The sequence below is a fragment of the Oryx dammah genome, unplaced genomic scaffold, assembly GCF_014754425.2.
Source record: "Oryx dammah isolate SB20612 unplaced genomic scaffold, SCBI_Odam_1.1 HiC_scaffold_21, whole genome shotgun sequence".
Taxonomy (NCBI): Eukaryota; Metazoa; Chordata; class Mammalia; order Artiodactyla; family Bovidae; genus Oryx; species Oryx dammah.
Genome location: NW_024070205.1, coordinates 18,797,830 through 18,823,541, shown reverse-complemented (window position 1 = coordinate 18,823,541; position 25,712 = coordinate 18,797,830). Strand labels below are relative to the sequence as shown.

The following is a 25,712-nucleotide window of genomic DNA, read 5'->3' as shown; positions in this document are numbered from 1 at the left end:
CCAAATGTTCACTGTGTAGATGGGGTGTACATGCATGCTCAGTCACTCAGTAGTGTCTCTGCCACCCCACATGGACTGCTCTGTCCATGGGATTTTCCAGGCAAGAATACATGAGTGGGTTGTCATTTCCTCCTCCAGAGGATCTTCCCAACCCAGGGACCAAACCCACATTTCCTGAGTCTCTTGCATTGGTTGGCAGATTCTTTACAACTGAGCCACCAGAGAAACCCATAGATGAGGCTCCTAGATCCATTAAAACATGGGTTTATTTCTAAACAATTTTTAGGTATATGGATAGAGAAAGGCAATTAATGAGTCAAGCACGGAACAAGAATCTTTTACAGCTCAGTGATAACCTACCATTTGAAATAATTTCAAAAGGAAGTCACACGACACGGAGTCTTTGGCAAACACATAGCAAGGTTCCTGCCTAAGATGACTCTTAAAAAGCCATATGTTAGCACTGGTACGATCCCAAGTCTTTTTATTCAAGGAAGCTGCTTTCTAGTACATATGTTAAAGACAGCTGGTTCTCTTACATCTAGTTATGCTAATCAACTGGCTTAGCCATATAGTTTCAAAATACAAACATATCTTAATGATATTTCACGTACATGCTATTTTCTCTTAGGTCTTTTTAACAATAGGTTAATATCTAAATAATCTGAGACTAAAGATTTTTTTTCCCCTTGGATTGATTTCTTATAGGCTGATGATTGCTTGCTTGTTCTGGATAACTCCCGAAAGGCTGTCAAGCAGTTGTATATAGAAATGTCAGTAACTGGGTTGCAAGAGTTCCAGAAGCAATTCAGATGGTAGAAGAGGCCGCCATCCAAACCCAGTAAGAGCACTCTTCACAATGCAAAGTGATTACCAATCAATCAGGAAACCAAATGGTTTCCACCATAGCAGTTCTTCTTTCTGTCTAGGAACACAGCATACTAAGAAATAAAGAGGAAAAAAGACAACTGGTCTGGAAGAGTGAGACGGATGGACAGGAAGGACACAATAACCTTCCCAAAGCCAGCAGTCTACTCCCTCATTTTTGCTCTGAGAAATAAGCTTGATGATACTAACATCAGATTTCTTTTCTATCAGAGAAATTATATGTGGAAACTGTCATTTAACTCATTTAAGAAGGAGTTTCAGAGCTGACCTAGTAGTTTAAATTAAGGGAAAGAGTTTGGAGCGGTCCGACTTTTTCTTGTACAAGTAACACAGTAAGATTTCATTTCTTACCCTGACAACCTGCCGAGTACTTGTGATGAAGGCTTTTCTTATACTCAATTCGGTTGCATCAAGGTTGAATTTCCTAGGATTTGCTTCAACTATGCGTGGGTCAAAAAGTCAAGGTAAAGCAATTTCATCAGCCAAAACCTAACAACCAACATCAGTGTTAAACCACAGATCTCTCACAAGCAAGCAATAAAATCTGGCCCAATTTCTGAACACACAGTCGGCTTACACTGATCATCCTCAAACTTTCTCTGCCCACAGCTATACAAGGGTCCTTGTGCCCCAAGGCAGAGGTGACCTGTCTGGGTTCACTACAAACCCACGGGTGTCTGGCCACAGCTGAGCTAGGCTCTTCCACATGCCTGCCACTGTTTTGACTCCAGATCATCTTTGCAAGCCATTTTAATTTGCCATCCCGCTTCTGTCAAGATGCTAACTCTGCTTTTTAATCTAGAAATTGAGGCTTCCCTGCTCTTCTCACCCCCACCCTGGGTCACTCCATGGCTCTCTGCACTCATCTCTTATCGTCTGCAAGGATGCACTTGTGATGTTATGTGACTAATGTCTGTTCTCCCTCCTCCAAGCCCCCTTCTATCCCCACCATAAGTTCTACAAGGGTTGGTACACTTTTGCTTATCAATCCAATCTCAGTAACTAGCAAGATGTCCAGCACATAGCACACTCAATGACTATTTGCTGAATGATGAATATCTATTAAAATAAACTTTTGTTCTCCTTATCTCACAATTTCTCTATCTCCCCCAATCTTTTTCTCTTCCCTCCTATCACGAGGTAGGACATATCTCCCTGTAAGGGTGCTTTTGCTCCCACCCCTTCACATATTTCTCTTCCACTAGTTTTAGAGAACACATCTGTCTTTTAATAATATAAAAGGTGCCCCAGGGTCATTTTGATAAAAAGAAATTATCCACTCCACAAGTCAACTCTGTATGAGCCTGTGTGCTGACTATAGACTGATCCTGACAAAATCTGGTTTCTTTTATGTTTTGTTACACTCGAAAAAACAAAACAGGCCTCAGAACATGCAAATGGCATATCTTTAACCTAAAGTTATGATTGAATATTTCCAGTTGAAAAAACAGCCATGTAATCCAACTTTTACAGTTCCCTGGTTCATCCATCATATCAGCGAACTTACTTAACATCAATAGCATGACTTGGCATAACAGATCTGCTTTAGTAAGTGCAGTTTCATGGGCTAAGATGCACTGAACAGGAAAGTCTGGGGAAGGATTTTCTTTTGATCTCTAATTACCAATGTACGATATTGGTCTGTATACACCTCCTCAAAACAATGACAGCTAACACTCACAAAAGCTCTCTGTGGGGACTTCATGCGAGTCCAGTGGTTAGGACTTTGAGCTTCCAATGCAGGCATGCAGGGGGCACAGTCTGATCCCTAGTTGGAGAACTAAGATCCCACAGGCTGCATGACTCAACAACAACAAAAAAGAAAGTTCACTGGGTCAGGCACCATCCTAAGCTCTTTACCTGATAAACTTTCAACAATCGTATGAGCTAGGTACAACTGTTACCTAACGTTCTACTGAAAAGCAAAGTGCCCAGAGTCACAGTTAGCAACTGGCGAAGGCAGGACTTGAACACCCAGTCTGACTACAGGGTCCAAGCTCAAAGCCACTGCACTATGTGGCCTCTATGTTGCAGAATCTGTCACGCACTGAAGCAGAATTTGATCACTCTACCTTAGCCTCTGGGCAATGATTTTAAGTGTGCCATGGTACAAATAAGAGCAATATCAGTGATAAAAGGAAATATCTAATCTGTGTATTTGAGACATCTGAATGAAAACCTGTCCATTTGTCTGTCAGCCTTACATGGCACAGATGCCTCAGAAAAGGATATTGATGGTTTCATCGAGGTCCTCTAGGTCCCACTCTATGCTCCGGAGGTTGTTCCTCAGCTCGTTGGTGGTCCAGTCGATTTCTTCCCTCGAGGCTGTGGATGGGTCCTGGAGGAGCTCTGTCCATCTCTGAAACAATCCCTGTGCAGTGTTGACTGCTTTCTGAACCTCTCTGTAACCAGGTGAAGGGAAAGGAGAGAAATGAGAAAACTCTTACTATGAACAAGTTAACACAAGACTTATGTGAACCATTACAATCAGACCCCACCCTCAGCAATGAACCACCATTCCCCAAAGTGTTTCTACGTTGTTACAGAAGGCTCTTCATGGACAAATATCAAAATTCAAAATTTTTAAAATAATAGTCTGAGTATTATGTTTTCAGTTGATTTTAAAATAAAACAGCCACGACTTAAGCAGCTATAACATCAAGTTTGTTCGTAAAGTGAAACTGCTAGCCGCTCAGTCATTTCCTTCTTTGTGACCCCAGGCTGCTCTGTCGGTGGGATTTTCCAGGCAAAAATACTGGAGGGGGTTGCCATTTCTTTCTCCAGGGGATCTTCCCAACTCAGGGATCAAACTCGCATGTCTTGCACTGGCAGGTGGATTCCTTACTGTCTGAGCCACCAGGGTGTCCTTTAAATTTTGTAAAGAACAAAATATAATTTTTCTAACAGACCATACTTAAAAGTAATCTAAAAAGCTATAATACAAATTAACTAAAGGACCATTAACATTCACACATGCTGCTAGTTGGTGCAAAGTAATTTGTATTCAGATGAAGATTCTAAAACAACTTTCTTTTCCTTAGGAAGACTGCTGTGAAGGGATAAAAAAAGGGTAGATAGAAGAGTTACTGTTTCACAGCTTGGCTTTTAGAAGGTAAATATTTTAACCTGAGACATTTTAAAATTCAAAATCTCATTAGAAGATTCCCCAACAGTATTAGCTTTAAATATTTCTATTGTACTTTCTACTCTGCACAGAAGATTAGTGTGCTTCAAGTTCAGGGGGTGAGACTAGGCCATTAAGTACTATGGTCTATTTTCTCTTAGATTACAGATACAGCCGCAAGGTCTTAAAAACCTTTCTCCCTACCATGGGGCCAATATCTACCATTACATGTCATAATCTAACACTACCGTGTATACAAGCCAAAAAGGAGTCATTTTATAATCATGGTCTCTTGTGTACAAAGATTATAGCCTTCATGATCCTAAACTGAGATATCTGTTATGATCCATCCGTGATTTCTTAACCAACTCTCCTGGGTGTTCAATCAGTGTGCTTGTTGCCTACGGCTTTAAACAGGGAACTGCATGCATCCTGTTCGCTCTGACATTTCAAGTGTCAGAGGAGACGGCACTAACAAAATGAAGAAAGGTACCTTATAATATCTCGGACTGTGAATACTGATGAGAACTAAAAAGCTGAATGTTAAATACAGAATCACAGACACTGGATCCGGCTGAATAACTCACTGAGCTATGTGGCCCACAATCAATCTACCACGAACAGCCTACTATGTTCACACCCAGTTCACGGGTTTAGCAAGTCCCCTCACCGCTCCTCTCACATCAGCCCTAGGCTTTCAGTGCTAAAGAGAAACTCCATCTGAGACAAAAAGTGGAAGGGCTAAGTAACTGAGATGCAAATCTACTATTTTTACTCTTTATTGAGGTTTCTGGATGATCTGGTAAAGAAAAGGGCATACCTTTTCCCATAATATGAAGTACTTGGTGAAGGGAAGTTTGTGTTGAATTGTGTTGAATACCTTCTCTGATAATAGAAGGCAAAGTTAAAAAGGTATCTAAGATGATACATCTCATTCTAAAGGACATAAAAATCACCAGTTCTGTAAAGGAAGTCTGAATTCTGAATTGCTTTTTGAAAACCAGAAGCCTCAGGCTGAAGCATACCACATGCTCCATCACCGACAGACAAGTAGGATGCTGGAATTAAACTCTTACGCAGTGATCCATAAACTTTCAGTCTCAGGGCTCTTCTGCACTTTTCAAAATTACTGAAGACCCCCAAGGAACATATTTTGATGTGGGCTCTTTATCTGTTGTCACTTACCATATTAGAAATTCAAACAGATATTTTAAAATATTTACCAATTAATAAAACATTACAATGAAATTACTGTATGTTAATGTTTTGCAAAAAATTTCTAAAACAAAAATATTTAGTGAGAAGACTGGCACTGATTCACATTTTTGCAAATCTCTTTAATATCTGGTTTAACAGTAGGACAGGTATATTCTTACAACTGCTTTTACACTGACTATTTACATACGTTTTGGTTGAAGCGTATGACAGAAATCCAGCCTCATACAGATATATAGTTGGAAAAGCGAGGAGTACTTAAACAGTCTTTTCAGATAACTGTGGATATTCTTTTTTGTCGCTCTAAGAAAACTCGACAAGTGGCAGTTTCTTAAAGCTTAGTGGCAGTATGGAAGCTGAAACTGCACCAAAGACCTCATGAACCCTCATACATTACAACTCACTGCTCCATCTTCTATAGTGAATGAATCTTTTACCTACATGTACTGGTCATTTGCAAAGTATTATTTTACCGAGCATCAAAGATCTTCCAAATGCTGACTCATTTCATTACACAACATCCAAAATCACAATAATATCCCACCAATCCCACCAGAAAAACTTTTAACTATTTGGAATCTGTAACATGATACAAGTTGAATCAAGCTTCCCAAAATTCTTTTCTTAAAAAAGGCTCTAATTTCATCATCCGTAAAAATATTGTCAGTTGTTTTCCAAGAAGTGACAGGATCACCTCATTCATTTTTGAGAAAATCTCAAGGTTTTTAATGGATAATTTTGATCCTTGTGAGCATATGGAAGTCTCAATAACCAGTCTGCAAGTCATTCTTTGAAGAAAAAATGAGATTCTATGGAGGAAAAGTGAGCTATTTCAGCTTGCAACTGCATCACAGAAGTGCCTTCCCTGGAGTCAGTCATCTTACAATACAGCAAAAGTGCCCCGTGCACCCTCTCATGTTGTCACAAAGAATATTAAAATGTGTACTGAGGTTGGGAGAAAACAACTGTGAAAACAACTTCTGATTGAATAATGTGTATCTACAATATACATATATATATTAAACTCTCAAAACTTAAACAACCCAATTTAAAAAATGGGCACAGTGAAGACCCAGCACATTCCAAAATAAACAAATAAATTTTTAAAAAAGAAAACTGATTTCTTAAAAAAAAGGGGGAGGGCAAAAGATCTACCCAGTCACTTCACTAGAGATAACATAAAGTGACAAGCAAGCACGTGAAATGATGCCCAATACCATGAGTCATTAGAAAAATGCAGAGTAAATCCATAATGAGATACCACTGCAAACGTGGAATGGCCTCACACAACCAACCGACAATGCCAAGTGCTGACCAGGTAGTGGAGTAACTGGAACTCTCACGGATTGCTGGTGGGAACACAAAATTGTACAGCCATTTTGGAAAACAGTATAGTCGTTTCTTAAAATTAAACACACAAAACATACATTTACCATGTGACTCATCAACGCCACTTTAAGATGACACAAAAACAGACACACTCACACAACAACCTGCAAATTCTTACAGTGGTTTTAGTCATAATAGCCAAAAACTGAAAACAAGCCCAATGTCCTTCGACCAAGGAATGGACACCTCTGGTACACCTTCACAATGGAATACTACTCAGCAATAAAAAGGAACAAACCATGCCTACATGCAACGATAAGGACAAATCCCAAACGTATCATGCAAAGTGTAAGACGTTAGATGGCCACACAATGTATGATTCCATTTCTGTAACATTATGGAGGAGGCAGAACTATAGGGAGAGAAAACAGATCAGTAGATGGGAGGGGGACAGAGAGAAACTACTCGGGGTGATGGATCTGTCCTACAACTTATTTGTGGAGGTGGTGGTTACTGACTACATGCATTTGTCAAATTTCACAGAAGTACACACTAAAAAGGGTCAGTTTTATTGTTGGCTAATCATAACTTTTAAAAAGTAAGGAAAAGTTGGGACTTCCTAGGCAGTCCAGTGGTTAGGACTCTGCACTTCCACCAGGGGCCCAGGTTTGATTCCTGGTTAGGGAACTAAGATCCCACAGGGTGCACACTGTAGCCAAAAAAAGAAAGAGAGAGAGAGAGACCAAGTATATATTTTTTTTTAGAAAAGGAAAAGTGTTATTGGGAATCGATGAGATAAAATTAATATTTCTTTTACTGTTTCATGAAGAACAATCTCAAGGAAACGTGATTTTCTTTTTTCTTTTTCACCATGAGGGAGGAATAGTTTTGGAGCCACTGCCTTGATTTAGGAAAAGGCACAAGCAGTTTTACCTGCCACTGCTTTTGCACCATCAGTTTATGTGTTAACATGATGAAAACAAGTAAATAACATCTGAGTAGCATCATGAAAAGCATTTGAAGCTGAGGGGCTCTGCTATGAAAGGTTCTTGGGGTGGCCCCACACTGGGAGCCACGGGCCATACTTTCATCACCACAACCTTAAAGACGCTGACGACTCAGGCTTGAGGGGAAGGAGGAGCAGGTGGGCGGATTCAATTCTAGCAACACAGAGTGAAATCAAAGAGTCCTAAAGCATGCAAGAACTTGAGCATGTCCTAAAAAAGAAATGAAAGAAATGGCAGGAATTAGAAAAATGCTACTAAGCGATCCCAGGATAACATTCAAAACCCCACAGGCCCGGCCAGTGACCTGGCTCGTACCACTCTCAATCTCTTATTTTTAAAAGAGGTTTCATTTTTAGTTTTCGAGTAGTAGCACAGACATAAGAAAGTCAAAGCAGTCTTATTTTACTTTTCTAAGATTTTACTTTTTTAAGGGACCAGAAAGGTGGGAATGGTCAGCAGTGGTTCTGATCTGAAAAGCCAGAGAACCTGTAGTATGTCAAGGAATTCCAACTTAATAGCATCTATAACAGGGTCCCTCAAAGTTTATAACACCTCCCAATTTTTCTTCTTTTAATATCACTTCAGCTTAGTATTAGCCTGAAAAAGAAAGCATGGAGAGAGAATGTGTGTCACAAACAAAACCTGTTTTTAAGCCAAATATTAATGGTACCCAGAATATCCAAAAGAACTTGGGATTCCTGAACAGTTTCAAGACACATGTAAGAAGTACAAGATGCTAACTAGTGACACAACCCATTCAACTCAGAACTATTTGTAAATACCTGGGACTAAATATTTAGAATCACCTGTCATTCCAAGTAAACCGATGAACAGGACACAACCACCAAGCCAGCTGTTTGGTATTTGGGAGGATCTCAATAGAGAAGAGCTGGTGGAGCTTTCTTCGCCTGCTTTTTCAGGAAAGGTACAAGGGTTGTTTCTGCATGAACTGGTGTGCATTCCCACACATGTATTTGCACCATCCTCTGCTCACGGTTACCGCCTACCACACACTGCGCCCCTGTGAGCATGTTGCACCCTGTGAGGAGCTCTGCAGCTGCCGACTCCTTAAATCAACGGTGATCCACTTTCATCCGCGGTCTCTGCAAAGGTCGGAATCACAAGATATTGCCTCTTTTTCCTGTAGAGTCTGCTTTAGCTATTTTCAGGTTTTTCTTCCAAGTGCATAATGGGAATGATTAAAGTCTGGTGCTCAGAACTTTCTATGAGGGGCCATGTACATTTTGAATTTCTGGAGTTCTTTGGCTTAGCTTCTTTACAGAGGCTTCCCTGGTGGCCCAGACTGTAAAGTGTCTGCCCACAATGTGGGAGACCCGGGTTTGATCCCTGGGTCAGGAAGATTCCCCGGAGAAGGAAAGGGCAACCCACTCCAGTATTCTTGCCTGGAGAATTTCATGGACAGAGAAGCCTGCTGGGCTACAGTCCATGGGGCTGCACACGACTGAGCGACTTCACTCTCTTCACTTCAGCTTAGCAATCTTCTTGGTAAGTAACAATCTGCTCACGGACAGCTTTGGGTATCATGTCTGACACCATTTCAACAAAAATCTTGCTAATTGCTTCCCTAGGCATTACAGGGTTAGCTCCTGACCAGGAGATATCTTTCAGCCCCTTGAAGGAGAGAGATGGCTAACGCCCGCATCTGCTGCAGATGCTTCGAAGTCAGTCTCGACTCACACATTTCATGGATAACAAGAGTCACAGCATGGAAATACCAGGGAAGAGGCTTTTCCCCTTGCTGTCCACCAAACAGCCCATCAAAATGATGAGCCCCATCACATCCTCACGGATAACAACTTCTATGACCAAGAGAATGAAGGCTCTTCACTGTGAGTCATACCAGGGCCCATGGGACCAACTGTAACACAGAGCTTCTTTCCAGTAAGCAAATGTCAAAAATGAAAACACAGCCCACGTCTTTGAAGAATGTATCTTTCAAGCAAAAATAAAGTAATCCAAGCTTTCAAAACTGGATTCTTCCATTCCTTAAAAAGAGTTGAGATTGGCAGGACGAAACCAACCCAGTTCTTCTGTGGGTTTTTTTTTTTTTTTCTTTTTGGCCACATCATGAGGCATGTGGTTATCTGAGTTCCCCGACCAGGGATTGAACCCTTGTCCCCTGTATTGGAAGTCTTAACCACTGGACCACCAGGGGAAGTCCCCTGTTTGAAGCTAGCCCAGCACTAACCCCTAGTCACTGCTGGTTAAGTCCCTACCACACAACATTCTGCCAAAGAATTGATGCTTTTGAATTGTGGTGTTGGAGAAAACTCTTTGAGTCCCTTGAACTGCAAAGAGATCAAACCAGTCAATTCTATAGGAAACCAATCCTGAATATTCATTGGAAAGACTGATGATGAAGCTGAAGCTCCAATACTTTGGCCACCTGATGCAAAAAACTGATTCATTAGAAAAGACCCTGATGCTGGAAAAGATTGAAGGCAGGAGAAAGGGATGAGAAAGGATGAGATGGTTGGATGGCATCACGGACTCAATGGACATGAGTTTGAGCAAGCTCCAGGAGATGGTGAAAGACAAGGAAGCCTGGTGTGCTGCAATCCATGGGGTCACAAAGAGTCAGACATAACTGAGTGATTGAATGACAATACAACATCCCAGTCTGTTCCACCATGGAGAAAAGTTCACCATCCCAGCCAAGCCTTTGTTTGGGTTTCAGGCAAAACATCCAGATGTCCATAAAATCATTTCTTAGCTGGATCTCACCAAATTTGTTGGTAAGATGGGAGGAAGAAGTGTTTCAGCCATTAGGGAGCTTCAGTTTCCCTGAACCTGTCATTCAGTTGGGCCAACCAACTGCAGGATAATCATAGGTGCAGCCTCTACCAGTCTTTTGATTTCTCCTTTCCTCTTTGACCATGCTGATAGGCTATGAACTGGCATCTGTTCCAGTCACTCTGGTTGTATAACAATGACCCCCAAAATCAGTGACAACAAATGACCACTTCTTCAGTTCAGTCGCTCAGTCGTGTCCAACTCTTTGCGACTCTATGAATCGCAGCACGCCAGGCCTCCCTGTCCATCACCATCTCCCGGAGTGCACTCAGACTCACATCCATCGAGTCCGTGATGCCATCCAGCCATCTCATCCTCGGTTGTCCCCTTCTCCTCCTGCCCCCAATCTCTCCCAGCATCAGTCTTTTCCAATGAGTCAACTCTTAGCATGAGGTGGCCAAAGTACTGGAGCTTCAGCTTCAGCATCATTCCTTCCAATGAAATCCCAGGGCTGATCTCCTTCAGAATGGACTGGTTGGATCTCCTTGCAGTCCAAGGGACTCTCAAGAGTCTTCTCCAACACCACAATTCAAAAGCATCAATTCTTCGGTGCTCAGCCTTCCATGCACGGATTCTTTGCGTCAGGAATTTGTGCCAAACACAGAAGGGATGGCTCGTCCCTGCTCCACACTGTCTGGGGCCTCAGCTGAAAGACTCCGTGGGAGGGGGGCCGTGGAAGGAGGCACTCCTCAGTAGCATCTCTGCGCCCGCGTCGTCTCACTGCATGGGCGCTCGAGCAGAGGTGCTGCAGTAGAGCTGGACTTGTGTCCCAAGTCACAAAGATGTGACTGGAAGCTGAACTGGGTGTCTTTTGTGACTTAATCCTCAGGAGTCAAGCAGTGTCATTTCTGCCTCATTCTGTCAGTGAAGGCAGTTACAAAGGTCTGCCTGCGTTCAAAGAAAAGCAACGAAGATCCCAGCTTGATAGAAGAAAGCCAGCTTCACAATTTAAGAAAAGCAAATGGGACAGGATAGATATTGGGGGGACAGGATAGATATTGGGTGGCCACCTTTGGAAAAACACCACGGGCTGCAACACCTATGTCAGGAGCAGCACCCATCGTGTATGTCATCCTGTATGTATGAAACAGGGGCACTTTTCACGGTTTCACCAACGCACTGAGAGGCTACTGAAGGCAGATGGTTTCCACTCCACTGATGAAACTGAAAAACCTAGGCTGTGCGAGCCTCTGCAGCCCTATCATTCTCCTACTCTGTACCCCCCATCGGCCTGTCCCACCACCAACCCCTCAGGCTAGGTGAGGAGGAGCTCTTTTTATTGCCTGACTTACACACTCAAGCCATTTGTAAGGGGAAACACACACAGCTGCGACCCTTGACCTTCCTGCCATTTCCAAATTCAACTTCACTGTCCTAATATCTTTTGCAATAATTCTCCTAGAGGCAAAAAAAAAAAAAAAAGCCTTTAGTTACCTACAGTTCTAGACAATTTTGACCTCAACCTGCCGCTGCTTCCACAACTCCCCTGGGACAGTACTGCTGCCCCAGTGACACTGCAGGTCCCAGTCACGGTGACTTGAACTCGTCCTCCTTTTCAGTGTGCTTGACACCACAGCCTTTCTATTTTCTTGAAACTCTCACTTCCTTGTTTTTGTGATATTGTGCTATTTTAGTTTCTACTAATTTTCTCTTTCCTCTTCTTCCACCTGGTCCCAGCACTACTTTTACAGCTTCTAGATGCTCATCAACACTAGTAGGTTCAAATGAGCCCTTGAAGCTGATGACTCCCCAGCTGCCGTCCCAACCCTAACCAGTCACCCAGGACTAATTCCTATATTTCAGCTGTCTCCAGGATCATTCCATTTGCCCAAAACCAAATTAATCATATTCTCGCTACAAAAAAGCAAGTAGTCAAACAACAAAATAAAAGAGAGGAAAAAAAAAACCCTACTGTTTCTTCTCTAACTTCCTCATTCTAGTTATTAGTGACACTATTTTCCAAGATTTGAAACTTGTCTAGACAAGCATCATCTTTGACTCTTCCTCTTACTTCTCACCTTGCACAACCTCTACTTAAGCTGCGTCACTGGATTTTAGATCTAGAAGGAACTTTCACAATAACCAGTCTGCATTCATTAAACAAATAAGAGAACAGGGGCTCAGACTTCTTGGCTTCTGATCTCAAGTTGTTCTGACCCAGAGCACGAGGCGCCTTCCAGTAACAAGACTTTTCAACCCCATCTTTGCAAAGCCTCCTGACAAATCATTTTCTTAGTGAATCAGAAGACCTGGGTTTGAGCCCTCAGAAGTTGTCTGACCACAGGCAAGTGGCATGGTAACAACTGTTAAAACCGCCTCCTCATTAAGAATTTACAAAAGCAAACATTAAATTTAAACTCCTCAACTGGGTATTCCATGCCTCCTCCTCCCCACAAAGGGGCCAACGTTAATTTCCAACCTGATTTCTCACTGAAACAAATCTGTTTCAGTTGGCAGCTCTTCTTCTCATCCTCCCTTTCCTCATTTCTGGCTCTGGACTTTCACTCATCGCTTCCCCATCTGGAAGAGTCCTTACACCTCTGCAAATGAAAAGCAGACACTTCCTCCATGGCTCAGATTAAGGCCCTACTTGCTTCATGAAAGTGTCCCTGACCAACATTCCCCGGGGAGTCTTTTCCGTCTCCACAGCATCTCAGCTCTGTTCCAAAATCTTACATGCAATCCCTATCGTCTATCACCTAAACTGCTTCACACAGCTGCACAGTGTTCTTCAAACCAGGAGCCAAACAGAGTATCAGGAATTCAATAAATGTTTAACAAATGTCTGCAAAGTGATTTTTACAATGAAACATCTGATTGGGGAGTTGCCTAGGACTCCACACTCTCACTGCCAAGGGTGTGGGTTCCAGTCCTGGTTGGGGAACTTAAATCCCGCAAACTATGCAGCAAGGCAAAAAAAAAAAAAGAAACATCTGAAACATCTGATGGATTTTCAAACAGGAGAAAATGAGACTTGACTTATATTCAATTTTATTGGATAATAGTACTCTGTAAATAAGGATAACTTTTCTCAACATTGTGAATAAAGTGCACAATGCTTGCCTTCAAGGAGCTCATACAAGGTTCTACACAGAGACAAGAGATAGTTAGAGACTAAGACAATGTAATACATATTGTTTTGCTCATCTGCTTACTTACACCATTATTTCAACAGGATCCATAGCCAAGAACATAGAAATAAAACTATCCTCCTTTCGGCACACAAAGCCTCCAAACCAGCAAAATGTTAAAGGAACACAATATTTAGGCCTTTTCCCTACAGGAGAGGCTCACTTGGTACAAAATATTCTCATATTCCACCACTCAATTTCTTAATGGCTTATTTTGATTACAAGCTGCAAACAAAAGAGGGGTAAAAACTATAGATCCCCAAACTCAAAATGGGATCATTCATTCAACAAACACTATGTAGGACCTTACTGAACACAATGATGAAAAAAACGATTCAAATATGGTGTGTTTCACCTAGCAAATTAGTCAAGGTTTCTTCAAATGAGCATCTCAAAATTGGCAAGGGATCAAGGGAAATGGGTCCGTCAAACTTTGCGGGGTGGAGTGGGGAGTAGAGTGGAGAGGAGTGTATCCTGGAAGGCAATTTGGTAACATGGATCAGAAACTTTGAAAATGTGCTCGCCCACTGAATTAGCAATTCTGCTAGAGGAATAAAGGCCATGGAAATAATCAGGAACAGCAATGAAGACCTGTGACAAGCAGGACTTATCATTACAATACTTGTAATAATGAGAAATTTAGAAACATCATAAATGTCATCCCAGGTGATAAATTATATTACATTTATATGACAAAATACAAAGGCAGTCATTAAAAAGCCTCCCCACCAAAGGCATGCTGAGGATATACAGATGAAAAGATTGTAAGACAGTATGATCCCAATTTCTTCATGATTAATAGTAACAACAATACCAATTTATATAAATCCTGGCCTTTCCAATTACAAGCTTATGAACTTGGAAGTTTTTTTTTTTAACTAATTTTGTTCATTTGTAAAATGATAATAATAACAGTCACTAGTGAAGTCGCTCAGTCGTGTCCAACTCTTTGCGATCCCATGGACTGTAGCCTACCAAGCTCCTCTGTCCACGGGATTTTCCAGGCAATAGTACTAGAGTGGATTGCCATTTCCTTCTCCAGGGGATCTTCCCGACCCAGGGATCGAACCCGGGTCTCCCGCATTGTAGACAGTGTAGTCCCTTAGACAGCTTTACCGTCTGAGCCACCAGGGAAGTCCAATAATAACAGTACTAGTACCTAGTTCATAAGGATTAAAATGACAATGCCTGGCAGGTTCTCAGCACAGTGACGGATATATGATAAGAGATCAAAAACTGATGAGTACTATTACATAAAACTATTAACAGAAACAGATAAGAATGACACCAAAATTTTAACTATTTCTGGATCTTGGCATTTCGATGAATTTTTTTTTTTTTTAATATTTATGCAAGTGGCTGCACTGGGTCTTAGTTGTGGCACGCAGGATCTTTAGTTTCAGTATTCAAACTCTGAGTTGCAGCATGTGGGATCTAGTTCCCTGAACAGGGATTGATCCCAGGCCCCCTGTATTGGGAGCTTCAGAGTCTTAGCCACTGGACCACCAGGGAAGTTCCTTCAATGAATTTTTAATCCTTTTAAAAACAGTTTTATTTCCTACGTTTTCTAAAGTGAGCATATGTTACTTTAAATGTTACTCCAAAATAAAAACAAAACAAAAAACCAGTAAGAAATGGTCTTTCCTCTTAGAAAGGGCAGACTGTTTGGAAGGAGACACATAAACAGACATTTAAAAGAGAATGTTTACTGAGCACTTGATGGATGCACCAAACTATGCCAAGACAACATACATGCCTTAACTCATTTAATCCTCATAACCGATAAAGCAGGCACTGTTAAGCCAATTTTGTACCTAAAGAAACAAGTTCAGAGAGGATAATGAACATGTTACATCAAATAATGGATAGAGGTGAGATTCCAACTTTAGATCAGCCTGATTTACACAGTTCAGTTCTTTCACCAAATCTCACTGCCTCTGGAAGTCACATAAAAAGAAAAATAACATCCAGAGCACGCATTTCCTTTCCCTTTGCACCTAGCTTTGTTTTTCTTACAGTATCTACCACCACCTGATATACCGTATATTTGTTCACTTGTTTACCACCTGTCCCTAGAATATAAGCTTCATAAGGACAGGAATGTTGTTTGCTCACTGCTGGAGCTTTCGCCCCTGGTAAACGAACAGAGAATAGACACTTGGTAAGTGTTTTAGAATGAAGGATTCTGGACAGAGCTGTGACCTGATCATGTCTCCAAGTTCACATCCGGCAGCAGTGCAAATAAAGCTTGCTGAAGAGGCCACTTATAAGAGTCCAGGTGGGAGAGGACAAGGACAAGAATGAGGGCCGAGGAACCAAAACCAGAGAGGAAGAGAATTCCAGAGATATCCTGGGGAGGCACTGAGATGACCTGATGACCAAGTAGACACAGGACTGATACAGAGTGTGGAGTCAGGAGTGAACAGGGCAAACGGGAGGAAGGCATTTTTAGGTAGCAGGAAGGAAATGAAAAAGAATTGGGGGCAAGATACCCATCCCATAGCATGGGAGACGTCAAACAATTAGTAAAATACACAGAAGAACACTTGGGAGAGAGTTAGGTCAGAGTGACTAGGGTGTGGGATGTACGCAGAACCACCTGATGCAATGGGAATAATCAAGCTCACTCAGTGAGAATACAGATGAAGAGGGTCAACTAGGCAAACTACAAGTGAAGGGCTGGTCCTAGTTCATTCAGCAGGGTTAGGAGTTCTGGGAGCAAACATACCACTGTGAATATATGGGCCAAAGAGCCCAGCTGCCCGACGGTGGTGGTTTTCTCCCATGTTCTGCTGTTCTGCTCTGAACAAGACATCAACAGTATCAAAATCTCACAAAGTAAACCTCAAACACTCAGACACCAATCACTGAATATTTAAATTAAAATAGCTTTCTAACTGGTCTCCTTTTTAATCTTTCTTCACACAGATGCACCCAACACTACTACCAAATCAATATTCTCAGGACCCTAATTTTATGTCATTTCCCTGCTTTTCGTAACTATTCATGGGGTTCTCAAGACAAGAACACTGAAGTGGTTTGCCATTCCCTTCTCCAGTGGATCACATTTTGTCAGAACTCTCCACCATGACCTGTCTGTCTTGGGTGGCCCTACGCGGCATGGCTCATAGTTTCACTGAGTTTCAAAAAAGTTGAGTGCCAAAAAATTGATGCTTTTGAAACTGTGGTGTTGGAGAAGACTCTTGAGAGTCCCTTAGACAGCAAGATCAAATCAGTCCATCCTAAAGGATATCAGTCTTGAATATTCATTCATTGGAAGGACTGATGCTGAAGCTGAAACTCCAATACTTTGGCCACCTCATCCGAAGAGTTGACTCATTGGAAAAGACTCTGATGCTGGGAAAGATTGAGGGCAGGAGACGGGGACGACAGAGGATAAGATGGTTCGATGGCATCACCGACTCGATGGACATGAGTTTGAGCAAGCTCCAGGAGTTGATGATGGACAGGGATGCCTGGCATGCTGCAGTCCATGGGGTCCCAAAGGGTCAGACACAAATAAGCAACTGAACTGAACTCCCTGCTTTGAAAACTTCCAATGGCCTCAAGATGAGCTCTTCTTGATTTTATTCTACCTGTTCTGTGAAGTGTTAACAGTATGAGGAGAACTAGGCAGCTGAATATTGAATCCTGGGTCTACCACCTATTAGCTTTGTGACCCTGGGGAAGTAACTCAACCCCTCTGTGGTAGCTCAGTTTCTCATCTGTTAAATGGGGCTAATACCCACACCACAGAACTCTTCTTACAAAGTGGTAATTCTTATAAAGTGCTTATTGAGCTTGCAACACCTGGCATAGATGTGTTATCCTTTAAATGTCAGCTATTATTATTATTACTTCTCCAAATAAACTTCCTACTCCACCTAGAATGCCCTCCTTGATTTCTAAACACACCATGCCCATCTGAGGGCCTTTGCTGGTCGTGTTCTCATCCACGAACCACCATTCCTTACCAACCACAACCACCAAAGAGAACTTATTCAACATTTATGCTATATATTCAAGGTGGCTTCCCTTGTAGCTCAGTCGGTAAAGAATTTGCCTGCAGTGCAGGAGACCCGGGTTCGATCCCTGGGTTGGGAAGATCCCCTGGAGAAGGAAATGGCAACCCACTCCAGTATCCTTGCCTGGAAAATCTCATGGACAGAGGAACCTGCTGGATTGCAGTCCATGGGGTCGCAAAGAGTCGGGCACGACTGAGTGACTAACACACATATAACACACATTCAAGGTGGCAGGCTGGAAATACAGGAAAAACAAACAGTTCCCACCCTCAGAGCTCACAGTAATAATGACAGAGAGCCAGAGGAAGAGGTGCGATACTGTGTTACAGGTGTCAAGGAAGCACTTTCTGGAGGCAGTGGAGATGCTGACTTTGAATCCTGAAAGCTGAGTCAGTGCATCCGGCAGAGTGGATGCATATGGGGTCAGAGCGCCCAGTCCCATGGTCACAGTCACTGTACTGAGTCTGGAGATCCTGGAGCTCTGGGCAGGTACAGTAGGCAAAGGGTAGAGGAAGGGTGCATCACAAGGCCAGGAAGTCTTGAGACTTTCAGACAACAGGCAGCCACTAAATGATGTTAAGTAGGGAACTCCTGCTTGGGTTCTAGAAGAGCTACACCTGTCCTGCCCAATATGGACGCCACATGTGACTGCCGAACTATGCCAGCGTGACTGTGGGACTAAGTTTTAAATTTTAATTAATTTAAAATTTAAAACTGATACTCAATTCACTTACCAAAAAATTTAAAAATATACTTGGAACAATTTGGGTATGTGAATCTACTTTTTCAACTGTAAGTTTAATGAATTCTAAAAACAGATCAAGTGTCTCTGATGAAAATTCAGCATCCAAATTGAGATGTGCTGTAAGTGTAAAACACACACCAGATTTGAAGACAGCACAAAACGGGTGAGAGTCTTCGTTAATAATCTTTATAATTATCACATGTTGAAATATTTTGACTATACCAGGTTATCGATGACATTAAAATTAACTTTGCATGTTTTTCACTTTCCCTGTGTCTACTAGGAAATGTAAAATGGCATGTGTGGCTCACACTGCATTCTGGAGAACACTCGTCCAACAAAACCAAGGCACACGCAAGAGGAAAGAGACTGGAAGCAGGAAGACCAATTAAAGACTCTTCTTGATGAGTCCAGGAAAGACACCCAGGACTGAATCATCTAAGTGATACCCATCTTCAAAACCCAATTCAAGACCTGCTACTATGTCCAAAGCTTTTCCAATTGTAACCTTTCCTAATGGGATGCCTTTCTCCAAACTACTAGGGGACTTAATCATCTGTAGGATTCACTTCAGCACTTAATCATTTCCACCAGTCATTTCTACTTAATTATTGGGTGACTTGTTTCTCAGATTAGACTACCAGCTCCTAGGCTAAAGGTCACAATTTAGGCTTCTTTCATTTTTCTACACCATGCAGTGAGTGTATTTTCAAAACTTTTAATAAACAGAGGTACATGGCTCCCCATATATTTCACCACATTATCTGGAGACACTCATGTAGCTAATTTTACTTTTCCATAGCAAAAGGTTTTGATATCTTAAAGATATGAGCTAAAACAATGTACAAGTCAAACAAGACTCCTGGCCAATGTTCCAATAAAGCAGTGATATCTAATCAGTGAGCAAGCCCTGGCAAACTGTACTATCAGGAAAAAAAGTCAAGATGGCAGAGCAATTTAGCATTTTCACAAATTCCATTTAAAAATGAAACAAAAAAATTCTGATTATCTACAGCCTCCACTGCCAGACATAACCTTTGAAACCTAAGAATTAAGAACGTTTAAAGGAAAAACACACAGCTTTCACATTTAAAAATTAACCCCTAAAAAAAATCAATTCTTCTAATAACATTTTCCAGGTAGAGATCCATGTATTATTAATCATCTAAACTCAGATTTTCCCACCTAAAGTCAGGTAAAGGCAAAAATTTTTCAGGGAAATGTTAAAATATATATAAATGTATCTTACTGTATCATGGATAATAAAGTATTTCACCTAGAGTATCACTTAAATTTTCTTAGAAGAACCTTTAAAAAAAAAATCACATACACCCTCAAGCAACTGGTCAGCTTTTACCCTTACAGAAATAGAAATAGGGAGCTAGGAAGTAGTTGAAAGCAAAGCAGTACTTTAGGGTGATTAGCACTGATCTCTCAGGAACTTTGCAGTTCTCAAATTTTTAACGTGTTTGACATTTAAAACAAAAGTTGTAAAAACAGGATCCATCTTCCCTGAATTTGTTTAATGGCTACAAAGCCTATGTAACAGAGTGCCATTAAAGTTTCTGGGTATCTGCAAACAACTGAGCAATCAAAGATGGAGTCACGACAGCTCACAGGGAAAAATAAGTTTAAGGCTATTCGAGTCTGAAAGGCAGAGGAAGAAATGGGGGAAACCTGTCAAACAGCCTGGATGAAATCAGGGAGTTAAAAAGCAAGCGCTCATTTCCTTTAGCACTGTGGGAAAAACCCAGTGCTAACAGAAAGCTAAGGAAAGTTTAGTTTGGCTGATTTCATTTTGTTTTCCTTCCAACATCATCACTGAGTTTGAACGGCTGCTTTCCTCCCCTCCCATTACTCAGTAAAAACTCCCCCACTGAATTGAGTCGTCTTCCGGAGCCAGGCGCCCCCGCCTCCAAGCCTGCTAACGTGCTCAGACGCCTCTGGGCATGTTGTGGTCTCACCAGTCTGCGGGGCCAGCGCTCCGAACTCAATGGACAATAGGAGCTCACCCCCGTCTACGCCAACTACAAAGCTCAGGAGGGCCATTTCCCTTTTCCTGCCCAGATGCTGTTTTTCCCCCTTCGAAGCAGGGCCCCGTGCTCCACTAGAGCCCCAGTTTGGTCTGGGACGCGTAAGCTCCCTTCCCACCTGCAGAAATGCTGAACCCCTCCTCCCGTCCAAACAAGTTGTAGGGCAGCGCACAGGCCAAAGGGGACCCCCTCCCCAGGGGCTTGATTGGGGGCGTGGGTTTCAAAGTCCAGGTAGGACGGGAAAGGGATGTCTCTGGACACTTGATCATGGTCCTCCAGGCTAAGCCGTCCCCACTGTCTCCACGCCAGCCTTTACTTGCCTCCCATCCCCCCTACAACGAGGAGAGGCGGGGAGGTGCGGGCAGGCAGCACGGCCACCGCCTCTTCCAGTGGAGCCCTCGGGAACACTCACCCTTTCACCACAAAGAAGGGGTCCTCCATGGACATGGCGTCCCGGCCCCCGGCCGCCTCACGTTTGCTCCGCGCACAGGGCGCCCGCGCCCTCCAAATTTCCCTCTGCCCACCCTATCCGCCTCGCGTAGCGGCCCGCGCCTCGGCCTGAGGGTCCCGAAGCCTCTGCGCGCGCAGGGCGGGGTGCACCGGCCAGCCGCTGGTCCAGCACTCGATGGGCACTGCAGACCAAATCCAGACTCTGGAGCCGGCCCCGCGGCTGTACCCTCCCCCGACTCCTCCCGGAGCGTCCGGCCGCCTGGCTCCGCCCCCAGGTTCCTCAGCCTCGGCCAATCACGAACGCCATCCGCCGCACCACTTCCGCACCGGTGCACACGTGATCACAGCCGACCCCGCCCCTCGTTGCCGGGTCCTAGGCACCTTGTCACACGACCCTGGAGGCGGGGCTCTGGGGGCGGTGAAAGAGGGCGGGTCTTCTCTCCACTCGCCCCTCAGGATTCAGGGGCCGGAGCTGCTTGTCCCTACGCAGGAAGGGCATTCAGGTGTCCTAGGTATGCATTAGTATCTCCTTTGCATAATTCTTTCACCTTTCCTCTACTTTTGATACTTGATTTTGATAACATATTGATTTAGAAATCCATCTCGTCCTCCGCTTACAATAAAGCCTGCTCGTATACATTATCTGACTATATTGCACAACTTCATGTAGGTCTTACTGTATCCAACAATGCGCTGAAGGCTGTATGTACATCACCTCAGTATTCTTGGGGGGAAGGTATTATTACCATTTAGTAGATGAGAAAAGTTCAAAGAGGCTTCGAGATACAACCTGGACAGGGCAATCAGAGAATCTGTGCACTTTCCACCAGACGGCTGTGTTTTCTATTGCTGTGTGCCTTTCTCGAAGTGATCAGTAAGATAATTTTTTCATACAACATGTGATGCTTCCCAGGAGAAAGAACTTTTGAGGGACAAAGGAGGGGCCAGATATGGCAACTTCTTATGAGCTAAATGGTTCAAAAGCACTTCCAAAAAGTATTTTGGTCAGAACAGTTATCAAATTCATATGCTAGATATGCTATGGGGTTTGTGAACATTAATTGCTGATTATCTTTGAGCACTTCCTGTATGTCAGGTACTGTGCTAGTGTTATCTCAGTTGCACTCAGGAGGTAATTACTGCTGTTATCCCCATTTTACAAATGAGAAATCTGAGACTCTTGCAGGTTAAGTGACTTGCTTAAAGTACCAGTCTTTTTGTAGATGGAAGAGTCCTTTGAACCAGACAAATCCTGTTTGAACCTGAGTTCTGTTATTCAGTCCCTCATCTATAAAGCATGCATAATAATATTTAGCTCGTGGATTGTTGTGAGGGTTAAATAAAAATGCACGGAAACCCCAAGGCCCCAAGGAAGTAAGGCAGTGAAGTCAGGGAAACTAGTCTGGAAGCTGCTGTGGTCATCCAGCCTGAAGGGCTGAGGACCAGAACAGGACAGCAGCAATTGTAAATAGAGAGGAAGCAGACAATCTGATAGATATTTCCAAGGAAAAACAAAACACCTAGATGTGATGAAAGGCTGAATGGGGTTAAGGGGGAGAGAGGTGAAAATCAGACTCCAGGCTTCTCTGAGACCCTGGAGGAGCAGCTGAAGGAGGTCAGATGTAGGGAAAAAGAAGCTGTTGGAAGATAACTGTTTTGGTTCTGAACATATTCAGATGGGGAACTCAAAAGGGATCATTCATTCAACAAATACATGGAAATTGAAGAGAAGATGAGAATAAAGTTTAAGAGCCATAGTTGCAGCCACACTGTGATCAGTCACTCATTTGTGTCTGACTCTTTGCAGCCCCATGGACTCTTGCCCAACAGGCTTCTCTGCCCATGGAATTTTCCAGGTAAAAATACTGGAGTGGGATGCCATTTCCTACTCCAGGGGATGTGCCTGACCTAGGGATTGAACCCATGTTTCCTGTGTCTCTTGCACTGGCAGGCAGACTCTCTAGCCCTGTTGCCACCTGGGCAGCTGGATTACCTGAGTTCAAATCCTAATTCTGCTATTTCCTGAGTATTGTGTCTTGGGCAGGCTGCTTAGTCTCTCATTGTCCTCAACTAAGAAATGAATACCATAATAGCACTTTGCTCATAGAGTGTCCGGAGAAGGCAATGGCACCCCACTCCAGTACTCTTGCCTGGGAAATCCCATGGACAGAGGAGCCTGGTAGGCTACAGTCCATGGGGTCGTGAAGAGTCGGACACGACTGAGCGACTTCCCTTTCACTTTTCACTTTCATGCATTGGAGAAGGAAATGGCAACCCACTCCAGTGTTCTTGCCTGGAGAATCCCAGGAAAGGGAGCCTGGTGGGCTGCCGTCTATGGGGTCACACAAAGTCGGACATGACTGACGTGACTTAGCAGTAGCAGCAGCAGAGTGTCATCAGGATTAAATGAATCAGTGTCTGAGAAGTGCTTAGAATAGTACTAGCATGTGTTGTAATCTTACTAAGGAGGATACAGAAATGAACAGGTTTGGTCCTTGACTTCAAGGAATTCTCAGACTAGCAGGAGAGCAAGGCCAGTTACATAATGAAAGAAAGGCATATGTTGCCAGAGAAACACGGAGACAAGCCACCAGTCTATTTGTATGTGGGGGAGGGTGGGGAGGACTTCTGAACAATGGCTAGAGGCAGCCAGGAGACAGCAGGGCAGCCTTTAGAGGAGCCATAGCAGGGGGCATTGCTGGAACGGAAAGAATAGGATTGTGGCAGCAGGAGCTAAGGCTGGAAATGGGCAGGCCCTTGATTGTGATGTTAAGAACTGTGAATACTCAGCTGAGGGAATTGACAGGATAATTCTGGCATTTGACATAGGTGCAGCAGTGGCTGAAAGGTCAGCTGAGAAGTCATGGCCCAGAGAAGGGGTGAGGGTGTCCTGAGATAGGCTCACTGCAACTAGGATGGAGAGGGGGGATATTTTTGAGAAATACTTTAGAGGCAACATGCGAGGATTTGGTGAGTGAATGGTTCAGCGTTCAGTGTTTTCAGAGTTGATGAAAGAAGTAGTGTTCTGGAGTTGGAAGTGGGTTGTTGTCAGTTCCAATCACTGAGAAAAAGACCATAGCGAGGACTAGATTTAGGGTGGACATAAATTAACTGCTAGCTGGCTGATTTTCCGGGGCTTCCCGGGTGGTACACTGGTAAGGAATCCACCTGCCAATGCAGGAGACACAAGAGACATGGGTTTGATACGACCCCCTGGAGTAGGAAATGGCAACCCACTCCAGTATTCTTGCCTGGAAAATTCCATGGACAGAGGAAGCTGATGGGCTACAGTCCATGGGGCAGCAAAGACTCGGACACAACTGAGGGTTAGAGCATGTATGTTGGTTCTCCCCACTAAACTGTAAACTCGCAGAGGGAGGGAGATTTCCAATGTTACTACCACCTCAGTGCCTGGCATAGCCTCTTATTCTCTATTCCATGAAAGGGGTGTCTCTTTCTTTAATATGTCGTTGTTTCTCAAACCACCCCAGACCTTGGCCTCTGCTGCCCCAGGGAAAGGGAAGTATAGCTAAAATGGAAGGAAAAATAAAGGAAGCTCTTTCTTTTCCCTCCTCTATTCTTTTTTTTTCTTTTCTTTTTTTCTTCTATTCTTTCAAATTTAACAGGCCCCAGATCCTGGCATAAACAGAAACATAATAACTCAGGGAGAATACTCAGCAAAAGGCATCTCCTCTACCCACTCCTCACCCTCCACTACCTTTCGAAAAAGAAGAGTTAAAAATTCTCATGGAGCAAAAACATCAAAACAGTAGTTGCCTTTGGGTGGGGAGTATGATTAGGAAAGGAAACTTTCTGGGGGCTTGTGATTTTCTGTATTTTGACAGGACTGTAGGTTACACGGGTATGTGAATTTGCCAGGACTTGTCAAGCTATAGTACTTAGACTCTGTCCATTTTGCTGGAAAAGGCTAACATTCCAACTCTGAGATTTTGAGTGGTCAGCCGTGAAAACCTTGGGTCTCTGAGCAAGTCTCCAAAGTTAGGAGAGTGAGTGGTGGAAGATACTACTGGGATCCTGCAACGCATCTTGTGCTGAAATAGGAAATGCCAATGCAGAAAGAGGGCACAGGCCACCAGGTCACGAGCTCATGAGGATGAGCATCAGAAAGGATCAAATCACACCCTGTTGCTAGGAATGCCAGAATAAACCCGGGCCACTTCCAACCCCTTAAAAGCTGTGAGAGTCCCATATCACTCCTACAAGGGGATCTCTTCCATTCTCAGATGGGAGTGGTATCTAAACTACTCCCTCACTAGGTCATTTTAAGGATCAATTGGAATGTTAAATGTGACTACATTTTGCAAAGTGTTTAAAATACTCTGTGTCCCCCTAGGTCCTTTTAAAAAATAGTTTTGAAATTTTTAATTGTGGTAAAATACACATAACATAAAATTTTCCATCTTAACCATTTTAAAGTACACTGTTCAGCAGTGTTTACAGTCACATTTTTGACCAACCTCCAGAACGTTTATTTGCAAAACTGAAACTCTGTGCCCGTTAAACACGTCCTTAGTCTCTCCTCCCCCCTGCCTGACAACCACCATTCTACTTCCTACCTCTATGAATTTAACTTCTCTAGATACCTCATGTAAGCATTTGTCATATACTCCTACAGTATTTGTAACACATGTATCTCAGACAGTATTTGTCTCTTCGTGATCGACTCTTTTCACTCAGCATAAGGTATTCGAGGTTCAATCATGTTGCAGCATGTGTCAGAATTTCCTTCCTTTTTGAGGCAGTCATTCTATTGTATGTATACATCACCTTTTGTTTGTTCATTCTTGTATTGATGGACACTTGGGTTGCTTCCACCTTTTGACAATTGTGAATAATGCTGCTATGAACATGAATGTACCAGTAGGAAGTTGAGAGACTGTTTTAAATTGTTTTGGGTGTATACCCACAATTGGAATTGCTGGATCATAAT

At 43.0% G+C, this 25,712-nt stretch overlaps 2 protein-coding genes across 2 annotated transcripts in view; one reads left to right on the top strand and one right to left on the bottom strand.

The window, feature by feature from the left end:
- Positions 1-20,999, bottom strand: part of STX6 (syntaxin 6) — a 47,275-nt gene extending 26,276 nt beyond the window's left edge. Inside the window, exons 1-3 of the mRNA XM_040263859.1 lie at positions 20,724-20,999; positions 3,121-3,290; positions 1,240-1,334 (exon numbers count right to left, since the gene is read on the bottom strand). Coding sequence (XP_040119793.1) covers positions 1,240-1,334; positions 3,121-3,290; positions 20,724-20,758 — 300 coding nt within the window. The 5' untranslated portion in view covers positions 20,759-20,999. The remainder of the gene's footprint in view (positions 1-1,239; positions 1,335-3,120; positions 3,291-20,723) is intronic.
- Positions 21,000-21,176: 177 nt separating this feature from the next.
- Positions 21,177-25,712, top strand: part of LOC120880496 (major histocompatibility complex class I-related gene protein) — a 31,578-nt gene continuing 27,042 nt past the window's right edge. Inside the window, exon 1 of the mRNA XM_040263858.1 lies at positions 21,177-21,273. The gene's annotated coding sequence lies outside the window, so the exon portion shown is untranslated. The remainder of the gene's footprint in view (positions 21,274-25,712) is intronic.